Source organism: Xenopus laevis, chromosome 5L (assembly GCF_017654675.1).
Source record: "Xenopus laevis strain J_2021 chromosome 5L, Xenopus_laevis_v10.1, whole genome shotgun sequence".
Lineage (NCBI taxonomy): Eukaryota > Metazoa > Chordata > Amphibia > Anura > Pipidae > Xenopus > Xenopus laevis.
Window position 1 is genome coordinate 168,667,183 of NC_054379.1, and position 21,300 is coordinate 168,688,482.

The window sequence follows — 21,300 nt, forward strand, 5'->3', positions numbered from 1 at the left end:
GCTGAATTGTGCTTAGTACTGGGAATACCTATGCTGCCATAGTTTTATGGGATCTCTCTGTACAGACTATGAGCAAACTTAGGGGACTGTTCCTGCTGAATTGTGCTTAGTACAGGGAATACCTATGCTGCCATAGTTTTATGGGATCTCTCTGTACAGACTATGAACAAACTTAGGGACTGTTATATATGATCTGTTATATCTCAGATAATAATATGACAATGAGGCAATCGGGCCCTGTGGCCCCAGGGTGAGAGAAGTGAGAGGGAGCTGTGGTGTTTATGTGAACCCAATTCTCCACCCCCCTCAGTCCCGCCCCCAGAGAGCCCATAATGCACTGGGGCAAGTAGCAAATAAAGGGCACAATAAATGTATGACAGTTTTATTTCTTCTTCAGGCGTCTAAAACCAAAGCAGAATATGGAAGGAAAATGGAAGGATTTGGCAGTTTTTGGGAGGAGCAGAGCCGGACTCAGGTTCCATTGAGACTTCAGGAACATCAGAAATAGATTTTCTCTTTAAGTTCTTGAAAAATAAAATTCCTCTAGGGTCACCCGAGAGAAAAGCGTTTTTTATCCAATCAAAACGTCCCATCCTGGAAAGCAGAACTCTTTCATGGTCCATAATGCATCTGGGCAGGTACAAGTGATCCCTATATGATCCGCACAGCAACTCCCCGCAAGCCTTTCCTCAGCTCTAGCAGAAGCAGCTGATGAGTAAATGGGGTTCACTTCCTCACCCCCTTTCCCACGCCCGTGGAACCCACAAATGAGGAGCTGGAGCTGCAAAGCGTGAGCTGGATGTACAGTTAACTCTGTGTTTGCTGATTCTTCTTTTGGTGACAGAGAGAGATCCCAGGTTGTGCTCCGGTGCGGCAGCGGCAGTTACATGAAGTCGTCAGAGTCGTTGCCGTCCTGCAGAGAGAGAGACGTCTCACTAATTATATTCATTTAATGGCACTGGAAAAGTGACCAACTGAATCAGATACAAATCTATTGGTCAGTTCCAGGAAGAGCAACAATTCTGCTGCAGCAGTTGAGCCATAAAGTGAGGCCACAATGATGTACTTGCCCACGGGCTGACAGAGGAGAGAGATGGGATTAGAAATCATTACAATTACAGTCTGTGTCGCTCTAGAGTCGGCATTGGGCAGGAGTGCTCAGCAGTCGAGAGGTTAAAACAGACAGAAAAGCAAAACTTGGAGCTTGAAGTGTCCCAGAACAGAGGGGGTTAAAGGGTTCTCCTTTAAATTAACTGTTAGTAGGATGTAGAGAGGGATATTCTGAGAGAATTTGCAATTGGTTTTTATTTTTTATTATTTGTGGTTTTTGACTTATTTAGCTTTTTATTCAGCAGCTCTCCAGTTTGTAATTTCAGCCGTCTGGTTGCTAGGATCCAAATTCCCCTAGCAACCAGGCACTGATTTGAATAAGACTGGAATATGAATAGGAGAGGCCTGAATAGAGATTTGAGTAATAAAAATAACAATAACAATAGGATTTATTGTTTGGAGGAGGTCGGCCACCCCAGTTTGAAAGATGGAAAGAGTCAGAGGAAGGAGGCGAATAATTTGAAAACTATAAAAAAAAAAAAAAAAAAAAAATTGAAGACCAATTGAAAAGTTGCTTAGAATTGGCCATTTTATAACATAATAATGTTAACTGAAAATGATCCACCCCTTTAATGATAAGGTTTGGGCAGTGCCAGGAAAGTAAATAAAAACTTCAGCCGAATCAACGGTTGAACTGGTTAACTTCCCCTTTAAAGCGTGTCCTGGAATACCCAGCAGCTCCCGGGAAGGATCAAACACACGTGTCTCATTATCCAAACACGGGTCCCATGATTGTGATCAGACTGCGGCAAAGCAGCAAACCTCACCCCTTCGTTTATACAGAGCTCACTAACTGCCTGTACTCCCCCCCCCGGGCACATACCTGATTGGATGACATGTTCTCTGATTTCATGAGGGAGGAGTAGCTCCTGGGACAGGAGAGAAACACACAGTAACATATATGTAACATACGTGTATATACAATACTGCACGGGCGGGTCTCACTACATATACAATGTAGCGCAGTTCAAGGAATCTGCCCCGACCCTACAAACAACCCTGTGTGGAAACAATAGGAGCCCCCCCCCCCACACACACACACACAGCCTAGTGGAGATTCACTATACACCCCCAATGTATAAGCACTGTCTGTGTGCGACTCATGAACTCAGAGTACTTTGTACAGTTCAGTCAACACAACATTCCCTTATTAATTCTCTCACATTCCATCACTTGTTATTTGTGTAACACCCCGAACCCCTAATCAGCTCAGGCCCCTCTAAATCCTCTATTAGACTTTCTCTTCTCTGCATTGCTGCCTCTGACTCCTGATACAACTTCCCAATATCCATTCATTCCTCATTCTCACTGGGTTTATAGTTCTGTGTAACTGTCATTGTGTCTGTCCCTTTCTCTTCTCTGCACTGCTGCTTCTGACTCCTGATACAACTTCCCAATATCCATTCATTCCTCATTCTCACTGGGTTTATAGTTCTGTGTAACTGTCATTGTGTCTGTCCCTTTCTCTGCACTGCTGCTTCTGACTCCTGATACAACTTCCCAATATCCATTCATTCCTCATTCTCACTGGGTTTTATAGTTCTGTGTAACTGTCATTGTGTCTGTCCCTTTCTCTTCTCTGCACTGCTGCTTCTGACTCCTGATACAACTTCCCAATATCCATTCATTCCTCATTCTCACTGGGTTTATAGTTCTGTGTAACTGTCATTGTGTCTGTCCCTTTCTCTTCTCTGCACTGCTGCTTCTGACTCCTGATACAATTTCCCAATATCCATTCATTCCTCATTCTCACTGGGTTTATAGTTCTGTGTAACTGTCATTGTGTCTGTCCCTTTCTCTTCTCTGCACTGCTGCTTCTGACTCCTGATACAACTTCCCAATATCCATTCATTCCTCATTCTCACTGGGTTTATAGTTCTGTGTAACTGTCATTGTGTCTGTCCCTTTCTCTTCTCTGCACTGCTGCCTCTGACTCCTGATACAACTTCCCAATATCCATTCATTCCTCATTCTCACTGGGTTTATAGTTCTGTGTAACTGTCATTGTGTCTGTCCCTTTCTCTGCACTGCTGCCTCTGACTCCTGATACAACTTCCCAATATCCATTCATTCCTCATTCTCACTGGGTTTATAGTTCTGTGTAACTGTCATTGTGTCTGTCCCTTTCTCTTCTCTGCACTGCTGCTTCTGACTCCTGATACAATTTCCCAATATCCATTCATTCCTCATTCTCACTGGGTTTATAGTTCTGTGTAACTGTCATTGTGTCTGTCCCTTTCTCTGCACTGCTGCCTCTGACTCCTGATACAACTTCCCAATATCCATTCATTCCTCATTCTCACTGGGTTTATAGTTCTGTGTAACTGTCATTGTGTCTGTCCCTTTCTCTGCACTGCTGCTTCTGACTCCTGATACAACTTCCCAATATCCATTCATTCCTCATTCTCACTGGGTTTATAGTTCTGTGTAACTGTCATTGTGTCTGTCCCTTTCTCTGCACTGCTGCTTCTGACTCCTGATACAACTTCCCAATATCCATTCATTCCTCATTCTCACTGGGTTTATAGTTCTGTGTAACTGTCATTGTGTCTGTCCCTTTCTCTGCACTGCTGCTTCTGACTCCTGATACAACTTCCCAATATCCATTCATTCCTCATTCTCTGCACTGCTGCTTCTGACTCCTGATACAACTTCCCAATATCCATTCATTCCTCATTCTCACTGGGTTTATAGTTCTGTGTAACTGTCATTGTGTCTGTCCCTTTCTCTGCACTGCTGGTTCTGACTCCTGATACAACTTCCCAATATCCATTCATTCCTCATTCTCACTGGGTTTATAGTTCTGTGTAACTGTCATTGTGTCTGTCCCTTTCTCTTCTCTGCACTGCTGCCTCTGACTCCTGATACAACTTCCCAATATCCATTCATTCCTCATTCTCACTGGGTTTATAGTTCTGTGTAACTGTCATTGTGTCTGTCCCTTTCTCTGCACTGCTGCCTCTGACTCCTGATACAACTTCCCAATATCCATTCATTCCTCATTCTCACTGGGTTTATAGTTCTGTGTACCTGGAGAACGGACAGTTTAAGAGTCAGAACCAGCAGTGCAGAGAGGAAGATCTGTTCCATGATGTGGGTTGGAGTGTTATCTCACCTGAGTTCTTCCATTTCTTTTTTCTTCTTCATTTCGTCTTTCTCTTTCTTCTTTATTTCCTGGATCTGCGCTTTCTTCTCGTTTCGCTCCTCGCGGTCCCGCGCCTCCTTCTCTGCCGCCAGGTCTGGGAATCTCTCGTCTTTTGTCTTCTCCAGTCGATTCACAATCTTGTTCACCTTCTCAACGCTCATGGTTTTCACCTGTCGGAACAGAGGCCGGTGAGGGAGGAGCTAACGGTTGCTATTAGGCCTTAAAGCGACAGTCACGCAGACATAATACAGATTATAATAGAGCCAGGCCGGGTCACAGAGTAACTGGGGGTTGAGCTTGTGATATTGTTGGTCGGTGCAGGGATGTTGTGTCAGTCCAGTTGCTCATGTAAATAATCTCCCTAAAGACTAATAAATATAATGTAATTGCAGGGACTAGTGATGGGTGAATTTCTCCTGTTTCGCTTCAGCGAATTTCCCACAAAATGGTGCAAAATTTGCAAAAAATGTGTGAAACTGGAAAATTGATGCCAGCGTTAAAGATAATGGGGGCCCGAATAGATTTGCCGGCAAATTTCTGCAGAAGTTTCACAAATTTATTCGTTGGAATTTGTGACAGGCGAATATATTCGCCCATCACTAGCAGGGACTGAAACAAGAAACACATCACTGCCAAAAAGAAAAATCCAGTGCCGACTCACCAGCGCTCTCTGCTGGACACAGATTTAACCCATTCCTTGTACAGCCCAATCATATACCCCTGGATCCCCAGATGATGGACTACAACTCCCAGGATCCTCCCAAACAGAAGCAATGGTAAAAGGTTGCAGGGAGTAGGAGCCCAGAAACAACCAGGCACCCAACCGACTGGACCCAACCAACTGCCCCCAACCGACTGGACCCAACCGACTGGACCCAACCGACTGGACCCAACCGACTGGACCCAACCGACTGGACCCAACCGACTGGACCCAACCGACTGGACCCAACCGACTGGACCCAACCAACTGCCCCCAACCGACTGCCCCCAACCGACTGGACCCAACCGACTGGACCCAACCGACTGGACCCAACCGACTGGACCCAACCGACTGGACCCAACCGACTGGACCCAACCGACTGGACCCAACCGACTGGACCCCAACCGACTGGACCCAACCGACTGGACCCAACCGACTGGACCCAACCGACTGGACCCAACCGACTGGACCCAACCGACTGGACCCAACCGACTGGACCCAACCGACTGGACCCAACCGACTGCCCCAAAGACTAGAAAGATACAGTTTTGTACACTGAAAGAATTGTAATTCCAACAATAGGTGTAGACAACATGTAGACAAATTCCCACAATGCCTTGCATGCTCTACAGAACCACATCAGTAACACGCAAGGCATTGTGGGAAATAGAGAAGTGGTTTGAGGAGAGCTGATTGCTGCTACATTATTTCAGTGGTACATTTAGTCAGAACCAGCAGTGCAATGACAGAATTTCACTCTTTATATGTTGCTTATTTACATCTTTCTGCCGGTAGAATCCGATCTGGCCGACGTCCATGTCTGCGGTTTTCTTCAGGTTGGCCCACGGCGTATAAACGACATTGAGGTTATTCATCTTGCAGCCTGTAAGGAAGCAGCCAATGATATGAGTAGGTGTCACAGGGAAGGTACTAGTCACATCCAATCATATTGTCATTATAGGTCCTGCTCGTCACTAGAGGCTCTCAGATGCCCCGGGGCAGAAGTGCAGGGGCAGTTAAAGGAATAAATTAACTGTTAGTATAATGTAGAGAGGGATATTCTGAGACAATTTGCAATTGGTTTTCATTTTTTATTATTTGTGTTTTTTGTGTTATTTAGTTTTTTTCTCAGCAGCTCTCCAGTTTGCAATTTCAGCCATCTGGTTGCTAGGGTCCAAATTAACCTAGCAACCATGTATTGATTTGAATAAGAGACTGGAATATGAATAGGAGAGGCCTGAATAGAAAGAGGAGGAATAAAAATTAGCAATAACAGCACAGTCCATTAACTGCTTAACTACCAAAACACAAAATCTGTGGTTCTGAAATGAAGGGACCTGGCTCTGTGCATGGCCTGTGGCTCCAGGTTCTACTTCTTACTGATGGAACCGGCTGAAGTTGAAGGGTTAAAAGAATTTAGCTTTTTCTCTCCATTTCTGTTGTGTGTTTATGAGACGCACCTTGAATGCTGTTGGCCTTTACCAGTTGTACACAGTCCAGCAGCACCTCCTTAGGGATGTCCTCTATTGTCTGACCCTGGAACACAAGTACAAGTCATGTGATACATTTCCCATCAGCTCCTCTGACTCCTCCTCCTCTCAGGTACCACATGTAGGTGGGTCTCATCCCGGGTACAGCCACTGTTTAGGGGCTTCTCTGAAGGGGATCAGTCTTACAGTTTAGGGACCTCTCGGCTTCAAAGCAACAACTGAATTAAAGGGGGTTGTTCTCCTTTAAATTAACTGTTAGTAGGATGCAGAGAGGGATATTCTGAGACAATTTGTAATTGGTTTTCATTTTTTATTATTTGTGATTTTTGACTTATTTAGCTTTTTATTCAGCAGCTCTCCAGTTTGTAATTTCAGCAATCTGGTTGCTAGGATCCAAATTCCCCTAGCAACCATGCACTGATGTGAACAAGTCTGGAATATGAATAGGAGAGGCCTGAATAGAAAGATGAGGAATAAAGAGTAACAATAACAATAAATGTGTAGCCTTACTGAGCATTTGAAAGCTGGAAAGAGTAAAAATGAAAAAGGCAAATAATTAAAAAACTCTAAAAAAAATGAAGACCAATTGAAGAGTTGCTTAGAATTACTAAAATTTAGTAGCAATGCACCGAATCCAGGATTCGGTTCGGGGATTCGGCCTTTTTCAGCAGGATTCGGACAAATCCTTCTGCCAGGCAGAACTGAATGTATATGCAAATTAGGGGCGGGGAGGGAAATCATGTGACTTTTTGTCACAAAACAAGGAAGTAAAAAATGTTTTCCCCACCCCTAATTTGCATATACAAATTAGGATTCGGTATTCGGCCGAATCTTTTGCGAAGGATAAGGGGTTCGGCCGAATCCAAAATAGTGGATTCTGTGCATCCCTAAATATTAGCTTAAAGGTGAACCACCCCTCTGCCATGTTAAAGGCACAGAGTGCATTATCTGCTCTGGCCCATTTCTATCTCACGGCCTGACCATCTGGGCTAGTACGGCCTCCCTCATGGGCAAGTAGCCCAGACTGCAGTCACAGAGGATACAATATAGTGATGTCTTGGATGGATCGTGGTCACATAAACATAGGGGCCGCATACGAATCTCAATCTTCTGACCCAGGGGCTTTACCTTTTGTAGCCGGAGATAAACGTGGGCGGATGACAGTTTATCCACGTGGAACCTGCAGGCACAGAGCAGGGGGTTACAGACTCTCACATTTTATTAAAGGCAAAGTAAAGACAATTCGTTTCTGGAAGTCAATCAATGTCATTTAAAGGCATATTACCTATTAAACACTACTAACAGCCATAGGTCGGCCTGGAGAACCACCTGAATGTGCAGCAGGAGTGCTCAGCAGTCGAGGGGTTAAAACAGGCAGAAAAGCAAAACCTGGGGCTTGAAGTGTCCCAGAAGCAGAGGGGTTAAAGGGGGTTGTTCACCTTTAAATTAACTGTTAGTATGATGTAGAGAGGGATATTCTGAGACAATTTGTAATTGGTTTTCATTTTTTATTATTTGTGGTTTTTGAGTTATTTAGCTTTTTATTCAGCAGCTCTCCAGTTTGTAATTTCAGCCGTCTGGTTGCTAGGGTCCAAATTCCCCTAGCAACCATACACTGATGTGATTAAGAGACTGGAATATGAATAGGAGAGGCCTGAATAGAAAGATGAGGAATAAAAAGTAGCAATAACAATAAATGTGTAGCCTTACAGAGCATTTGTTTTTTTTTAGATGGGGTCAGTGACCCCCGTTTGAAAGCTGGAAAGAGTCAGAAGAAGAAGGCAAATCATTCAAAAACTAGAAGAAAAAATGAAGACCAATTGAAAAGTTGCTTAAAATTGGCCAATCTATAACATAAATTTAACCGAAAGGTGATCCACCCCTTTAAGAAGAAGATTTGGGCAGTGCCAGGATTGTGAATAACAAAACTATGTGCAAAACTATGTACTATTTACCTCAGCCAAATCAAAATGGTTAATTTCCCCTTTAAAGCGAGTCCTGGGATACCCAGCAGCTCCCGGGAAGGTTTAAACTTCTCTCATTATCCAAACACGGGTCTCATGATTGTGATCAGACTGCAGCAAACCTCACCCCTTCGTTTATACAGAGCTCACTAACTGCCTGTACTCCCCTCCCTCCTACTAGTGATTCTGAACAATTACACCCCATGTTTGCCATCAAATGAGGAGCCAGTGGGCTCAGGATGGGGAAGGTTTGGCTCAGGGTTTCAGTACTGGGCTTGTGACTACTGGAGCACTTGCCCAATCCATGTGATAAAACAGACTTGAGCCCAATAACATTCAGTAAATGACTTGCGCTCAGAGTTTGCCAAACGACTGGCTCTTTGCCCGACTCGGCCACTAGCCCTGCGTCACCTGATCATTTGGCCACAATGGCAGCAGCTGCATCAGTCGCATTTATCAAAAGTCAAATTTCTAATTCATGTCAGATTTTTTTAAAACTCCCATAAATTCGAACAATCTAAATTTATTATTAAAAATCGAATCATTCAAACTTGGACAAATTGAAACGACCGAGAAATTCTAATCGAATTTCGATCAAACTCGTTTTTAGTTTTTTCCTCCGAATAAAACTGGAATGTCAGGAAAGCGGCAAACTGATCCCTGGACGTCTCCCGTTGACTTATACAGCAAATCCGTGGGTTATAGGTGGCGAATAGTCAAATTTGAGTTCTTAAAGGGCCAGAGTATGATAAATCTCGAAAATCAAATTCAAATTTTTAAAAAAAAAAACGAATACAATTTGGAATACTCAAATTTGACAGTTTTGACCATAAATTTTTTTTTGAAAATTCTAATTTTCAATTCAACTCTTGATAAATGTGCAACAACAAAGTCTCCTCCTTGGTGTGAACGTTACTTACCAGATATCTTCTGGCCAGCCATATTTAATCAGGTCTTCATCTAATGTATGAGAAATAAACAAACAATCATGAGTTATACGCAATGTCAAACTAATCAGGAACATAAATGGGCCACAAGCTCCCTAACAACAGGGTCCAACGGGCTCGCTGGCTACTGGGCTCACATGAGTCTAACTGGGGCAGTTGCAGAGTATAAAATACATTTATATGAGCAAAGAGCTCCACCTACTGGACACATAGAGCATCACAGGAAGGGTAATCAGCTCCTGATCAAATTTACCCAAATGTGTAGGAATGTGATAGGGACCTTAGATTGTAAGCTCACTGGGACAGGGACTGATGGGAATGTGATAGGGATAAGGATAATAATAATAATAAAGGATAATAATAATAACAATAAAGGATAATAATAATAACAATAAAGGATAATAATAATAATAATAATACCGTAATAATAATAATAATAATAATAATAAAGAGAACTTACTTTCATACTTGTCCTTTCCCATGTATATAGTGTAGGCCGGGGAGATAACTGGGGAACAGAAAAGGCAGAAATGAGATTAATGAATCTCTAGTTGAACTGCACCCCAGTCTCATTACTTACATAGCAGTGACCCCCCCATGCAGGTGTAAGTACAACAGATAAATCGTATTTACTATTAGTTTAAATCTGAGTCAGTAGCACCTGGAGACGAGCAAGACTCCAGCACATGTATAGGAACCAGTTGTGTTACAGTTCGACCGGCACAGAGTTCTAGTTCTACCGGCAGAGCTACAAATAACCCCCTTATTCTCACATCAACCAAACATTCTGTAATGTCTGAGACCTTTCTAAACATTATTTATCTGGATCCTTCCCTAAACAGCACATTTTAACTCGCATTGGTATCGGAGATTAATTAGTTAAAGTGGACCTGTCACCCAGACACAAAAATCTGTATAATAAAAGTCCTTTTCAAATTAAACATTAAATCCAATTTCTATTTTTTATTAAAGTATTCATAGCTGTTGTAAGCTCATTTAAAAATCTCAGCTGTCAATCAAATATTGCCTTAGGCATAGAGGCGGGGCAGACAATTCCTTTCACTTTCCATTCAGCACTTCCTACATGTCACTGCTCTCCCCACATTCCCCCCGTTCTCTTCACCATTTAATTGTGTAACCAGGACATGGGGATGGACATCAGGTCCCACATTCTGGTGCACAAACAAGATTCTGAGATGATACAAGACTTGTCTTAATAACAGTGTCCATAAAATGGCTGCTGCCTGCTTGTTATAATTATGAATTCCCAGACTGAAGGAAACAAGATTCAAATAATTTATACAGTGTAATTAAAGTTCATTTTGCTTGACTAATGTGATAAAATAGGATTTTGAATAATTTCTTTGGGTGACAGGTCCCCTTTAATGTTTCCCTATGGGAATTAGACCACAGAGCTGACATACCATCACTTGTAAAGTAGAAGACCATGGTGGGTCACAGTACAGACGTGTTTAATGCAGAGAACTCCCGACGTCTCTATTCTCTTCCAACAACTGGATCCTGCTCTGCCAAAAATAAACATTTTATTAGCCATAAAGCAGGTCAGTACTGTTGTACAGATAGAATCTCAGCTGCCATAAAGCAGGACAGGACTGCTGCTTACAATGGGGATCAGATAGGATCTGTGCAGCCACTGGGACAGAATGTTCTGTTATACAGATAGCTAGAATCTCAGCTGCCATAAAGCAGGACAGGACTGCTGCTTACAATGGGGATCAGATAGGATCTGTGCAGCCACTGGGACAGAATGTTCTGTTATACAGATAGCTAGAATCTCAGCTGCCATAAAGCAGGACAGGACTGCTGCTTACAATGGGGATCAGATAGGATCTGTGCAGCCACTGGGACAGAATGTTCTGTTATACAGATAGCTAGAATCTCAGCTGCCATAAAGCAGGACAGGACTGCTGCTTACAATGGGGATCAGATAGGATCTGTGCAGCCACTGGGACAGAATGTTCTGTTATACAGATAGCTAGAATCTCAGCTGCCATAAAGCAGGACAGGACTGTTGCTTACAATGGGGATCAGATAGGATCTGTGCAGCCACTGGGACAGAATGTTCTGTTATACAGATAGCTAGAATCTCAGCTGCCATAAAGCAGGACAGGACTGTTGCTTACAATGGGGATCAGATAGGATCTGTGCAGCCACTGGGACAGAATGTTCTGTTATACAGATAGCTAGAATCTCAGCTGCCATAAAGCAGGACAGGACTGCTGCTTACAATGGGGATCAGATAGGATCTGTGCAGCCACTGGGACAGAATGTTCTGTTATACAGATAGCTAGAATCTCAGCTGCCATAAAGCAGGACAGGACTGTTGCTTACAATGGGGATCAGATAGGATCTGTGCAGCCACTGGGACAGAATGCTCTGTTATACAGATAGCTAGAATCTCAGCTGCCATAAAGCAGGACAGGACTGCTGCTTACAATGGGGATCAGATAGGATCTGTGCAGCCACTGGGACAGAATGTTCTGTTATACAGATAGCTAGAATCTCAGCTGCCATAAAGCAGGACAGGACTGTTGCTTACAATGGGGATCAGATAGGATCTGTGCAGCCACTGGGACAGAATGTTCTGTTATACAGATAGCTAGAATCTCAGCTGCCATAAAGCAGGACAGGACTGTGGGTAGTGGGTGAGACACAGACAATAGAGTGGAAGTTAATTACAGGAAGGAGACACATAACTCAGCAAAGAAACCCCTCAGTGACTCAGTTCCTTCCCACGTGACCCCATCGCATCCCCGGAAAGCCGCTATACTCACATAACTCCACCCCTTAATACTGACCCAGCGCCCCAGTCGTTTCTCCAACCCAAGCACCGCGCGTTCCAAATCACTCCCGCTCACGCACAGGCCGGTTCCGGCACCGGAAATGGCGTAAGAGCGCCGCTGCAACAAGCGGAATCCCTTCCAGCCTAAGAGAACAGCGGCTTGATGACTTCCTGGTCTAACTGCAACCACTGCCCCCTGCCGCGCGGCGGTGGAACTGCATCTACTTCCGCATGGCTGTGGGAACGGGCGGGGAACTACATTTCCCAGCAACGCCAAAAACGAGTTTTTATTAAAATGATTGTGGGGATTGTAGTTCTGTAGTTCTGCTAGTGCTCTGCTTGGCCAATTGACAGCGCTAATAAATGAGTGCTGCTCTGTGAATTTCTATGTAGCGCTGAATAATTCATTCAAGAACCTTAAAGGAGTTTTTATATTTAAACTAACTGTTAGTAGTTAATATGATGTAAGAGGGATATTCTGAGACAATTTGTAATTGGTTATCATTTGCAGTTTTTGACGTATTTAGTCGTCTGGTTGCTAGGATCCAAATTCCCCTAGCAACCATGCATTGATATGAATAAGAGACAGGAATATGAATAGGAGAGGCCTGAATAGAAAGATGAGGAATAAAAAGTAACAATAACAATACATTTGTAGCCTTACAGAGCAATTGTTTTTTTATATGGGGTCAGTGACCCCTATTTGAAAGCTGGGAAGAGTTAGAAGAAGAAGACAATTCATTCAAAAACTATAAAAAATGAAGAGCAATTCAAAAAGTTGTTTAGAATTAACCCTCCTACAACATACCTCCCAACTGTCCCGTTTTTAGAGGGACAGTCCCTCTTTTGACAGCCGGAAAAAGAAACAAAGTTTCTAACTTAATTGGCTTTTCGCAGAGAGCCCAAAACAGCCACAGCCGCAAATAAGATACTTTTGTAAGAATTTCGAGATAAGCAAATAAGTAATTGTAACAATATAAGATAACAGGTCTCATGGGAGAAGTTATTGAGTCCATACACGGACCGATTAAAGGTGACGACAGACCGAGTTGTGTGGGGCCCTCCGATGGGCTTCCCCGATTGATATCTGGCCGACAGGTTAACAAATCCCGTCAGATTGCAGCTGCATCTATGCGTGTATGTGGTCCAGCGATCCGACCGCCCGTATCGGATGTATTATGATCCAATCATTGGGCCCTAGGGCCCACGATCGGATCTGCCTGATATCACCCATTTCAATGTGGACATATCGGGGAGAGATCCGCTCCTCTACATCTATGTCCAGCTTTAGACTCACAGCTTTAAGGGCAATTCACCTTCATCAGCAAAACTGTAATAACTGGAAAAAGAACACAGAAATATGTTTAAACTTTCATAACCTGCCAAATTCTGAAAAATGAACATGGTAATTAGGGGGTGTGGCCACAAAAAATGGGCATGGTCAAAAAATCGCCACTTTTTTGTCCCTCTTTTTATTTGGGAAATGTTGGGAGGTGGGCTAAAAGTTAACTTGAAGGTGAACCTCCCCTTTAAAGATATTAAAAGAGGAAGGAAGTCCCTGTCCCACTGAACATTCCTGACCACAGGTTTTCATGGTGCGAGTAAGGTACAATTTAACCACATACAGGGTTAACACATTCCTTGATCCTGATGGGACTTAATAAAATGGGGAGCATATTTAGAAGACGCCACTTGGGGGCCCATTTACTTAGCTCGAGTGAAGGAATAGAGGAAAAAAACTTCGACTTTCGAATGGGCTACTTCGACCTTCGACTTCGATTCGAACGATTCGAACTAAAAATCGGTTGACTATTCGACCATTTGATAGTTGAAGTACCGTCTCTTTAAAAAAAACTTTGACCCCCTAGTTCGCCACCTAAAACCTACCGCGGCCCATGTTAGCCTATGGGGAAGGTCCCCATAGGCCTCCTAACAATTTTCTGATCGAAGGGAAATCCTTCGGTCGATGGATTAAAATCCTTCAAATCGTTCGTTTCGAAGGATTTAATCATTCGATCGTTCGATTATAGGAATATCGCTAAATCCTTCGACTTCGATATTCGAAGTCGAAGGATTTCAATTCGGAAGTCGAATATCGAGGGTTAATTAACCCTCGATATTCGACCATAAGTAAATTTGCCCCTTGAAGTCTTGTACGTTTAGTAAAGAGCCAGAGAATCCCCAAACTGAAAGAGACGAGCAGGTTGGCAGCAGTTATTGGCCACCACCTTGGGACGAGTAGAAGCTTTTCATTTGAGATGCTCTTCAAGTCATACCTGGATGAGGCGTCCACTTAAAGAGTAAAAGAATGGGAGTGGTCAGGGTGGATCAAAGTGCAAGCTTTTGAGCCTCAAAGGCTTTTTGAGCTTCAGACGACCAGACAGTATTTCCGAGTGAGAGCTGTGATCAAAGCAACAATCTGTGAAATAAAGAAGAACGTTGAATAGCTTTCAACTCCACAGAAGTGGGCCAGAACAAGACTGCAGATATTTTGGTAGGATCCATCTCAAAGAAAACGATATTGCCGAGAAAACAGAATTTTGGGCCTATGAAATTCCCACTTTTTCAGCTTGGCATAAAGGTCATTGTAATATATTGTAAGTTCGATTTGAGAGATATATTCAGGCAGAGAGGAGTTAAACACCAGGATGTTATCTAAGAAGTGCAAACTACAAAGACTTCATTTTCACAAGCACTTTGGCTGCAAAGAGCTTACGATCTAAAAGGACTAGTCATGAGAAAAACCAGCTACATATAACTCTAATGTTATACAGAAGAAAATGATCAGAGGAAGGATCAGTCCTCTAAAAAAAAAGAAAACCAAATACATTTGAACTGAAGTTAATGTGCAAATAACTGGATATAGCACATAAAAAAACGGAGCCGTCGTCTATCATTCCTGTGCCCTGTCCGTATCCGAGACATAGGCCACCATTTCTTTACAAGGAATAATGTCAAAGTTCCAACCACCCAAGAGAAGGACAAAATGACAAGATTGGCAGTAGAGAGTCTGCAGAGATAGAAACTCATTTGAAACTATTAATGGTGATGGGTTTTATCAGTTGGCCCCAGGATTGGTTGGAATTGGTGCCCACGTGGGACACGTTGATGTGAGAATACTGCCGCCCGAAACAGTGACCATTTCCTTGCAAAACAAATATGCTGAAGAGGTTCTGGGAAGGGAAGGGAACCTACACACCACCCACATGCTCAAGGAACTGGCGTCTTTCGGCACAAAACCTGACCACTTTGAAGGACTTTGATGCAGAACTCTAGTATCAAGGGTCACGGATAAAGTCCAGGAAGCAAGAGGGTCAGGTGCAGGTAGCGGATCCATGCTGGACCAATGGTGGGTCCAATCACAGATGGCCACAGTCTTCACAATATGGACTCTACTGTGGACAGCTCAGAGTTGTAGATTTACTCAGCACATGTGACTCTGTAGCCATCAATATGGAATGTTCCATTTCTAACAAACCACAATCCCTTCCCTAATGAGAGATCACTTAGCCTCTATATGGAAAACAAAACCATTCTTTTTTAATACGATATTTGGTTCCATGTAGTCAAATAAGGTGCAGGATGAAACCCGAGGGGACTGCAGGGAAGCAGCTCTGGTGTGAGGAATATCAATGTACGGACAGAGTGGAACAGAGATTGTTGGGATTGTGTCCATGTAAATAGAGCGTTTCCTTCCTCTGGTATTTGTGTAGCAATAAAACTGATTTGCATTGTCGTTTGAATGGAATATTTATATCTGGTGGGGGAGATGGACGGGTCAGATAAGGGGAGATTAACTCCTGTAATGTTGGACACATTTACAAAACACATTTACTGGAAAGTGGATTCCCTCAATGAACTGATGAAACAGAGATGGTGTAATTAAATAGGCCTAAACTAAAGGGCATGTGGTTCTGCCCCCAAATAGGAATAGGGTAGATACCAGCCTTTATAAGATATATTAAGAGTTGCAGTCCTGAGATCCACAAATCCACAGGCAATGGCAGCTGTCGGAGCACCAACCCAATCTTACTTTTCAGTTCATTCTGCATCCCAAGAATCCAGAACTTTGTTTATAAAACAGCCCAAAACATTTCATCAGATAAACCTCTTTATCAAGGGTTCTAGAAGACAGGTTAAATCAGGACTAAATATAAAGGGTAAAAAACTGATTTGAACTATTGATTTGGAACCCTTGAGAGAGGATAAAGTATGTGAAAAATTCTCAGATAAGGAGGAAAATTTCCCCATTCAGACACAGATATGCCTGTTGGGTTGTAGGCATCTCGGCAAGTTTGAGCTCCTGAGAGAAGTTGTTAAATACAAAACAGAAATTAAATCTGTTGGAGGTAATCGTTTTTTTTTTTTTTCATGAAGAACTAATAAATCAGCCCATTAGTCGGAACTTTTGAGAATTCATCATAAATTATCATAAGTATGATTTAAAAAATATATATATATGATATTATTTGTTTTTGCAGTAGGGCTTTGAGAGTCAGATTATAAGTATCTATTCTTTAAAGCTAATGGCGGCATTTTGACCACCAGCAACGATACGTCTGCTCCTCAGCCCCTGTAACCACTTCGCATATTATTGAAAGGGTGCAGTACCGGAAGCTCAAGGGAGATGCAGTGGACCTCCACTCTGAATTCTCAAGACGCCATGGAGTTGTTTGACTGCTGTAGTTTTCCTCCAGACGTCGCATCATTTAGTGCTCATTTTTTTTACAAAAGATAATAAATATGCTGTTATCAAAAACAGCTCTTCATCAATATTTTTGGATAAATAATTTCTGACTAATGATGATCCCTCCCTTAGTGACACTGATAAAAAGTTTTATAAGCTGGTGATAGAAGTAACAATTTGAACTATATTAATTTTGGGGTTTCTATATGGGATATATTTAGGTAATCCTATTAATGTTGGACTTCAAACTGTTCACAAGATCCCTGGCATTCATATTTTGCATGTTTTATCTTGGTACATAATCATATGTGGGAAATAAAATGCTTTTAATTGCAAGCTTTAAGGCGATGGGTTGATAAAACCCACTAACTTTAGTAAATGCTTTGCAGCCATTTTGGATTTGGGAGAATGTGTACTTTCCAAAAATAAATGTTATATTTTTGTATATTTTATGTGTACTTTCCAAAAATATATTTTTCCACACAGTAGCAGTGTATTTTTTTAGCAGCTGAAATGTAAGCCATCAAACGTGTATATTGGGGTCTCTACAGGCCTCACAGCTCTATAGTATGGTGCATAGTAGGTATGAAACTTCAGAAGACCCCTGATGTTCATATTTAGTTTTTTTTTTATCCTAGTACCAAATGAAATGTGGGAGATAATATGCTATAAACTTTAGGCTTTAAGACAAATTTCATAAAAGTAATAAAAACTGCCAAATTCAGCAAAGCTTTGTTGTTTGATGCTTTAGAAGAAAAAATATATTTAATCATGTTAAATTACTCAAAATCAGTAACTAAAAGTAAATGATTTATGTGCTTTTTTTGTCCACTTTGCAGAAGCTGAAGTCACAACATAAACATTAGAAAGCACTTTTATGCGTTTTAATCTTTGGGTCACTACATGTTCTGATAATCCTATGCATGTTGGGTGTCAAACTGTTCAGAAGACCCCTGGCATTCATATTTAGGATGTTTTATATTGGAACCTAATGACGCATATGAGATAAGATGCTGTAAAGTGCAGCTTTTTATGTGATTTTCAGACATTTCTTAGAAACATTGAAAAATAAATAAAAGTTTGGTCATTTGGAGCAGACATCTAAATTATACTGATTTCTGGTGCAGCCCTTTAAAATTTCAGTAGTGTAGTCATGTAGGTTTTTGATTTATATATGTTAGGAATCTACAAGAAACTACACATATTCAGTGTTGGTGCATATGGGAGACATGGGACATTCTAAATTAGTTATATTTTTCACATATAATATATCCATAATATGTTTCTCCATTCCAAGAGATATTAAAAGAAAGCTTAGGTTATCCTGAAAAAACAATATATAATTTTCCAGAACTAAATGTCCCTCCTCAAGAAACTAAACGAGCACAAACTCATATGGCAATAACCGCAAACGAAAATGAAGTGCAAAATTATGCTGGTAGCGAAAGGGGTAAATCTGTTTTGCATTACAGTTTGCATGATATATTTATACCAAACATCTCTAGAATAAAAAGAGACTGCTCACTAAAAAAAATTCCATTAATTTGCCACCAGTTCAGCAAGAGCTGAGGGAATGGCAGAAGCAGACAGGGATGTGATAGACTTGGCTTTTCTTGTTGCATTGGGGTTCAGTTTTCTGGTTGGGGCGGCCATTAATATATTCATCGTGGCTGTGAATCTGGCCGACTGGTTGAAAAGAAGGCAACTTAGTGATTCTGACAAAGTTCTTACTTGGATTGGGATCTCCAGACTGGGTCTTCAGATTACGACCACGCTGACTGTCTACGGGGTCATTTTCTTTCAGATGGATTTACTTGGTGATGTCAGAACGACCTCCAAAGCTCTCAGGTTCGTTGAGTTCTTCTTCAACTACTCCAGCATCTGGTTCTCAACTTTATTGTCTTTCTTCTACATGGTGAAAATCGCCAACTTCCGTCACTCCGTGTTTGTTCTCCTCAAAGAGAGAATTTCCAGGTTCCTGCAGACTCTAGGGGTATCTTGCTTACTTTTAGCCTTCATCAACACTTTGCTGCTGTTTTTGTGGCCGACTAATATCAATGGACTTGTTGGAAACTCAACACGTGACCTTAATGACAATGCAACTGTGTCCCACACAGAGAGAAGAGCGTTTGTTTACTTGTTTGTGTCTGGGAACTGCCTGCCTTTAGCAATAAATGCCGTTTCATTGACCCTCCTGCTTGTTTCCCTCTTGCTTCACATCAGGCAAATGAGAGGCGGCAGCAGCCACAGCTTCTCCTCACCCAACCTGGACAAATACTACACTGCCATTAAATCAATGATACTTTGCTTTCTGATATATAGTGTGCACATTGGCATTGGCTTTGCTGGTCTGACATATTCTTTTTCTGCGAATATCATATGGATTCAAATAATGACAAACTTCTTTCCGACATTACATTCTCTTTTCCTTATAATAGGGACGGCCAAGCTGAGGCAACAGTTTTCCAGTATAATCCACTGGGCAGCAAAAGGCTTTTCAAAGGAAAGTGCCACGGAACGAAGGCCGACAGTGACAATTAGCTAGTTCACTAGTGACTTGTACCCCAATTATGTGTTTCTGAAATGTTTCATCATGTCTTACTCTCCTCAAATCCAGCATTTTACTTTCCAATATCCAATTTGCCTATATCCAAAAACACCTCCGTTCATAAGGTATCTTCATGTGACTTTATTTAGTCAACTCAGTGTTTTAGGGAATGTCCTTCATTATCAGGTGAAGAAGAATCCAAGAAATGCCTCGTATTGCTATCTATAGACATAAATATCTGCTTGGTGAATTTTTGGCTAATTCAACTGTGAAATTGAGGTAGAACTCACTTAATGGAAATCAATGTCAATGCAGTCACCATCAGTTGATCATAGAATCTGTATGTGCAGTAGTTTGTTTGATGGCACATTTTTGGGCCCTGGGTCTAATCTTAGGAAATCAAACTTTAAAAGGATGATCTGAGATTTGAGCAGTTGAGTCCAACTCCAGCAACTCCTGATAGGAAGTATTTAAGACTCTTCTCACTCTGGTGGGCTCTCACCACTCTGTATTCCCACCATTTGAAAAATACTTCCAATAAAGGTGGCCATAGATGTTCCAATTACGATCTTTCCTGGAAAAGATCTTTCCAGGAAAGATCACTGGTTTCAATACACACGTGTAGAGCTGAATGGACAGATACAAACAAAAGAATTCTACCTGTACATGACGATTCAGCACTAACAATGGCCGGATGCCTTCAAGGCGAAAATTTCGGAATTTTCCTGCCAGCCTGATCGCCAAGCCGACCGATATCCAAGTCTTCGGCTGATGTTAGTCGGCTCGTCTCCCACAATAAACGCACCAAATATCGTAAATCTGTTTCATACGATATTATCGGTGCGTCTATGGCCACCTTAACTTCGGCACCCGTGGTTCTTTAAAAACAGATGAACTTATTTGTTGAAAGACGATACACTTTAGAGTACGGTGGGTGTAGGCTTGATGCCATAATGTCAATCGGTAAATGCTTTTAACAATACTCATATTCACATAGACTTTAAGCTTTCGTTTTCCCAACATCCAACAGGTAGTATTGCCTGAGCACAATCGCCATTCGAGTAGCCGTTTACAGTGGTCCCACATTATGTTTCCTTTTTATAATCTAGGGGGAAACCTTAAACACCTTACACTTTAAAGGGATGCTGTCATGGAAAAACATGTTTTTTCCAAAACGCATCAGTTAATAGTGCTACTCCAGCAGAATTCTGCACTGAAATCCATTTCTCAAAAGAGCAAACAGATTTTTTTATATTCAATTTTGAAATCTGACATGGGGCTAGACATTTTGTCAATTTCCCAGCTGCCCCTGGTCATGTGACTTGTGCCTGCACTTTAAGAGAGAAATGCTTTCTGGCAGGCTGCTGTTTTTCCTTCTCAATGTAACTGAATGTGTCTCAGTGGGACCTGGATTCTACTACTGAGTGTTGTTCTTAGATCTACCTGGCAGCTGTTATCTTGTGTTAGGGAGCTGCTATCTGGTTACCTTCCCATTGTTCTGTTGTTTGGCTGCTGGGGGGAAAAGGGAGGGGGTGATATCACTCCAACTTGCAGTACAGCAGTAAAGAGTGATTGAAGTTTATCTGAGCACAAGTCACATGACTGGGGGCAGCTGGGAAATTGACAATATGTCTAGCCACATGTCAGATTTCAAAATTGAATATAACAAAATCTGTTTGCTCTTCTGAAAAATGGAGTTCAGTGCAGAATTCTACTGGAGCAGCACTATTAACTGATGCGTTATCAAAAAAACATGTTTCCCCCTCCCAATTTTCATCAAGACCCAGGCCTAGCTGCCTAATAATCTTCCTGGGAAAAACTAACAAATTAGATTTCACTGGCCCATTTCAGTCAGTATGGACACACTTTTTCCACAGCAGTGAATGGTGTTTGTATACATCATGTT

The 21,300-nt window shown here is 42.0% G+C and overlaps 2 protein-coding genes across 4 annotated transcripts; one reads left to right on the forward strand and one right to left on the reverse strand.

Moving 5' to 3' along the window:
• Positions 1–366: 366 nt before the first annotated feature.
• On the reverse strand, positions 367–12,335 carry ccdc25.L (coiled-coil domain containing 25 L homeolog). Of its 3 annotated transcripts, none has more exons than XM_018261655.1 (10): positions 12,176–12,335; positions 10,781–10,877; positions 9,817–9,864; positions 9,330–9,369; positions 7,574–7,625; positions 6,416–6,491; positions 5,735–5,838; positions 4,226–4,425; positions 1,934–1,979; positions 367–913 (listed from the first exon to the last, which is right to left on the reverse strand). In XM_018261655.1, exons 2-10 carry the CDS (start codon positions 10,803–10,805, stop codon positions 884–886), a joined length of 621 nt encoding a protein of 206 aa, XP_018117144.1. In that variant the 5' UTR covers positions 10,806–10,877; positions 12,176–12,335; the 3' UTR covers positions 367–883. The 3 variants fall into 3 exon arrangements, with proteins under 3 accessions (XP_018117144.1, XP_018117145.1, NP_001080284.1); XM_018261656.2 differs by having other exon boundaries at positions 12,152–12,307; NM_001086815.1 differs by having other exon boundaries at positions 10,781–10,882; positions 12,176–12,187.
• Positions 12,336–18,419: 6,084 nt separating this feature from the next.
• LOC108716286 (taste receptor type 2 member 116) lies at positions 18,420–19,583 on the forward strand. Its single transcript, XM_018262408.2, has one exon. It carries the CDS (start codon positions 18,420–18,422, stop codon positions 19,389–19,391), a length of 972 nt encoding a protein of 323 aa, XP_018117897.1. The 3' UTR covers positions 19,392–19,583.
• The last annotated feature ends 1,717 nt before the right edge of the window (positions 19,584–21,300 follow it).

What these genes read in the sequence shown, in the direction of transcription:
- LOC108716286 (XM_018262408.2), top strand. Translation starts at nt 18,420, where the DNA reads ATGGCAGAAGCAGACAGGGATGTGATAGACTTGGCTTTTCTTGTTGCA.
- ccdc25.L (XM_018261655.1), bottom strand. Translation starts at nt 10,805, where the DNA reads ATGGTCTTCTACTTTACAAGTGATG. An exon ending in GGGAAAGGACAAGTATGAAA is followed by an intron (nt 9,370 to 9,816) that starts GTAAGTTCTCTT and finishes CTCATACATTAG; the next exon opens with ATGAAGACCTGATTAAATAT. An exon ending in AGAACATGTCATCCAATCAG is followed by an intron (nt 914 to 1,933) that starts GTATGTGCCCGG and finishes CTCTCTCTGCAG; the next exon opens with GACGGCAACGACTCTGACGA.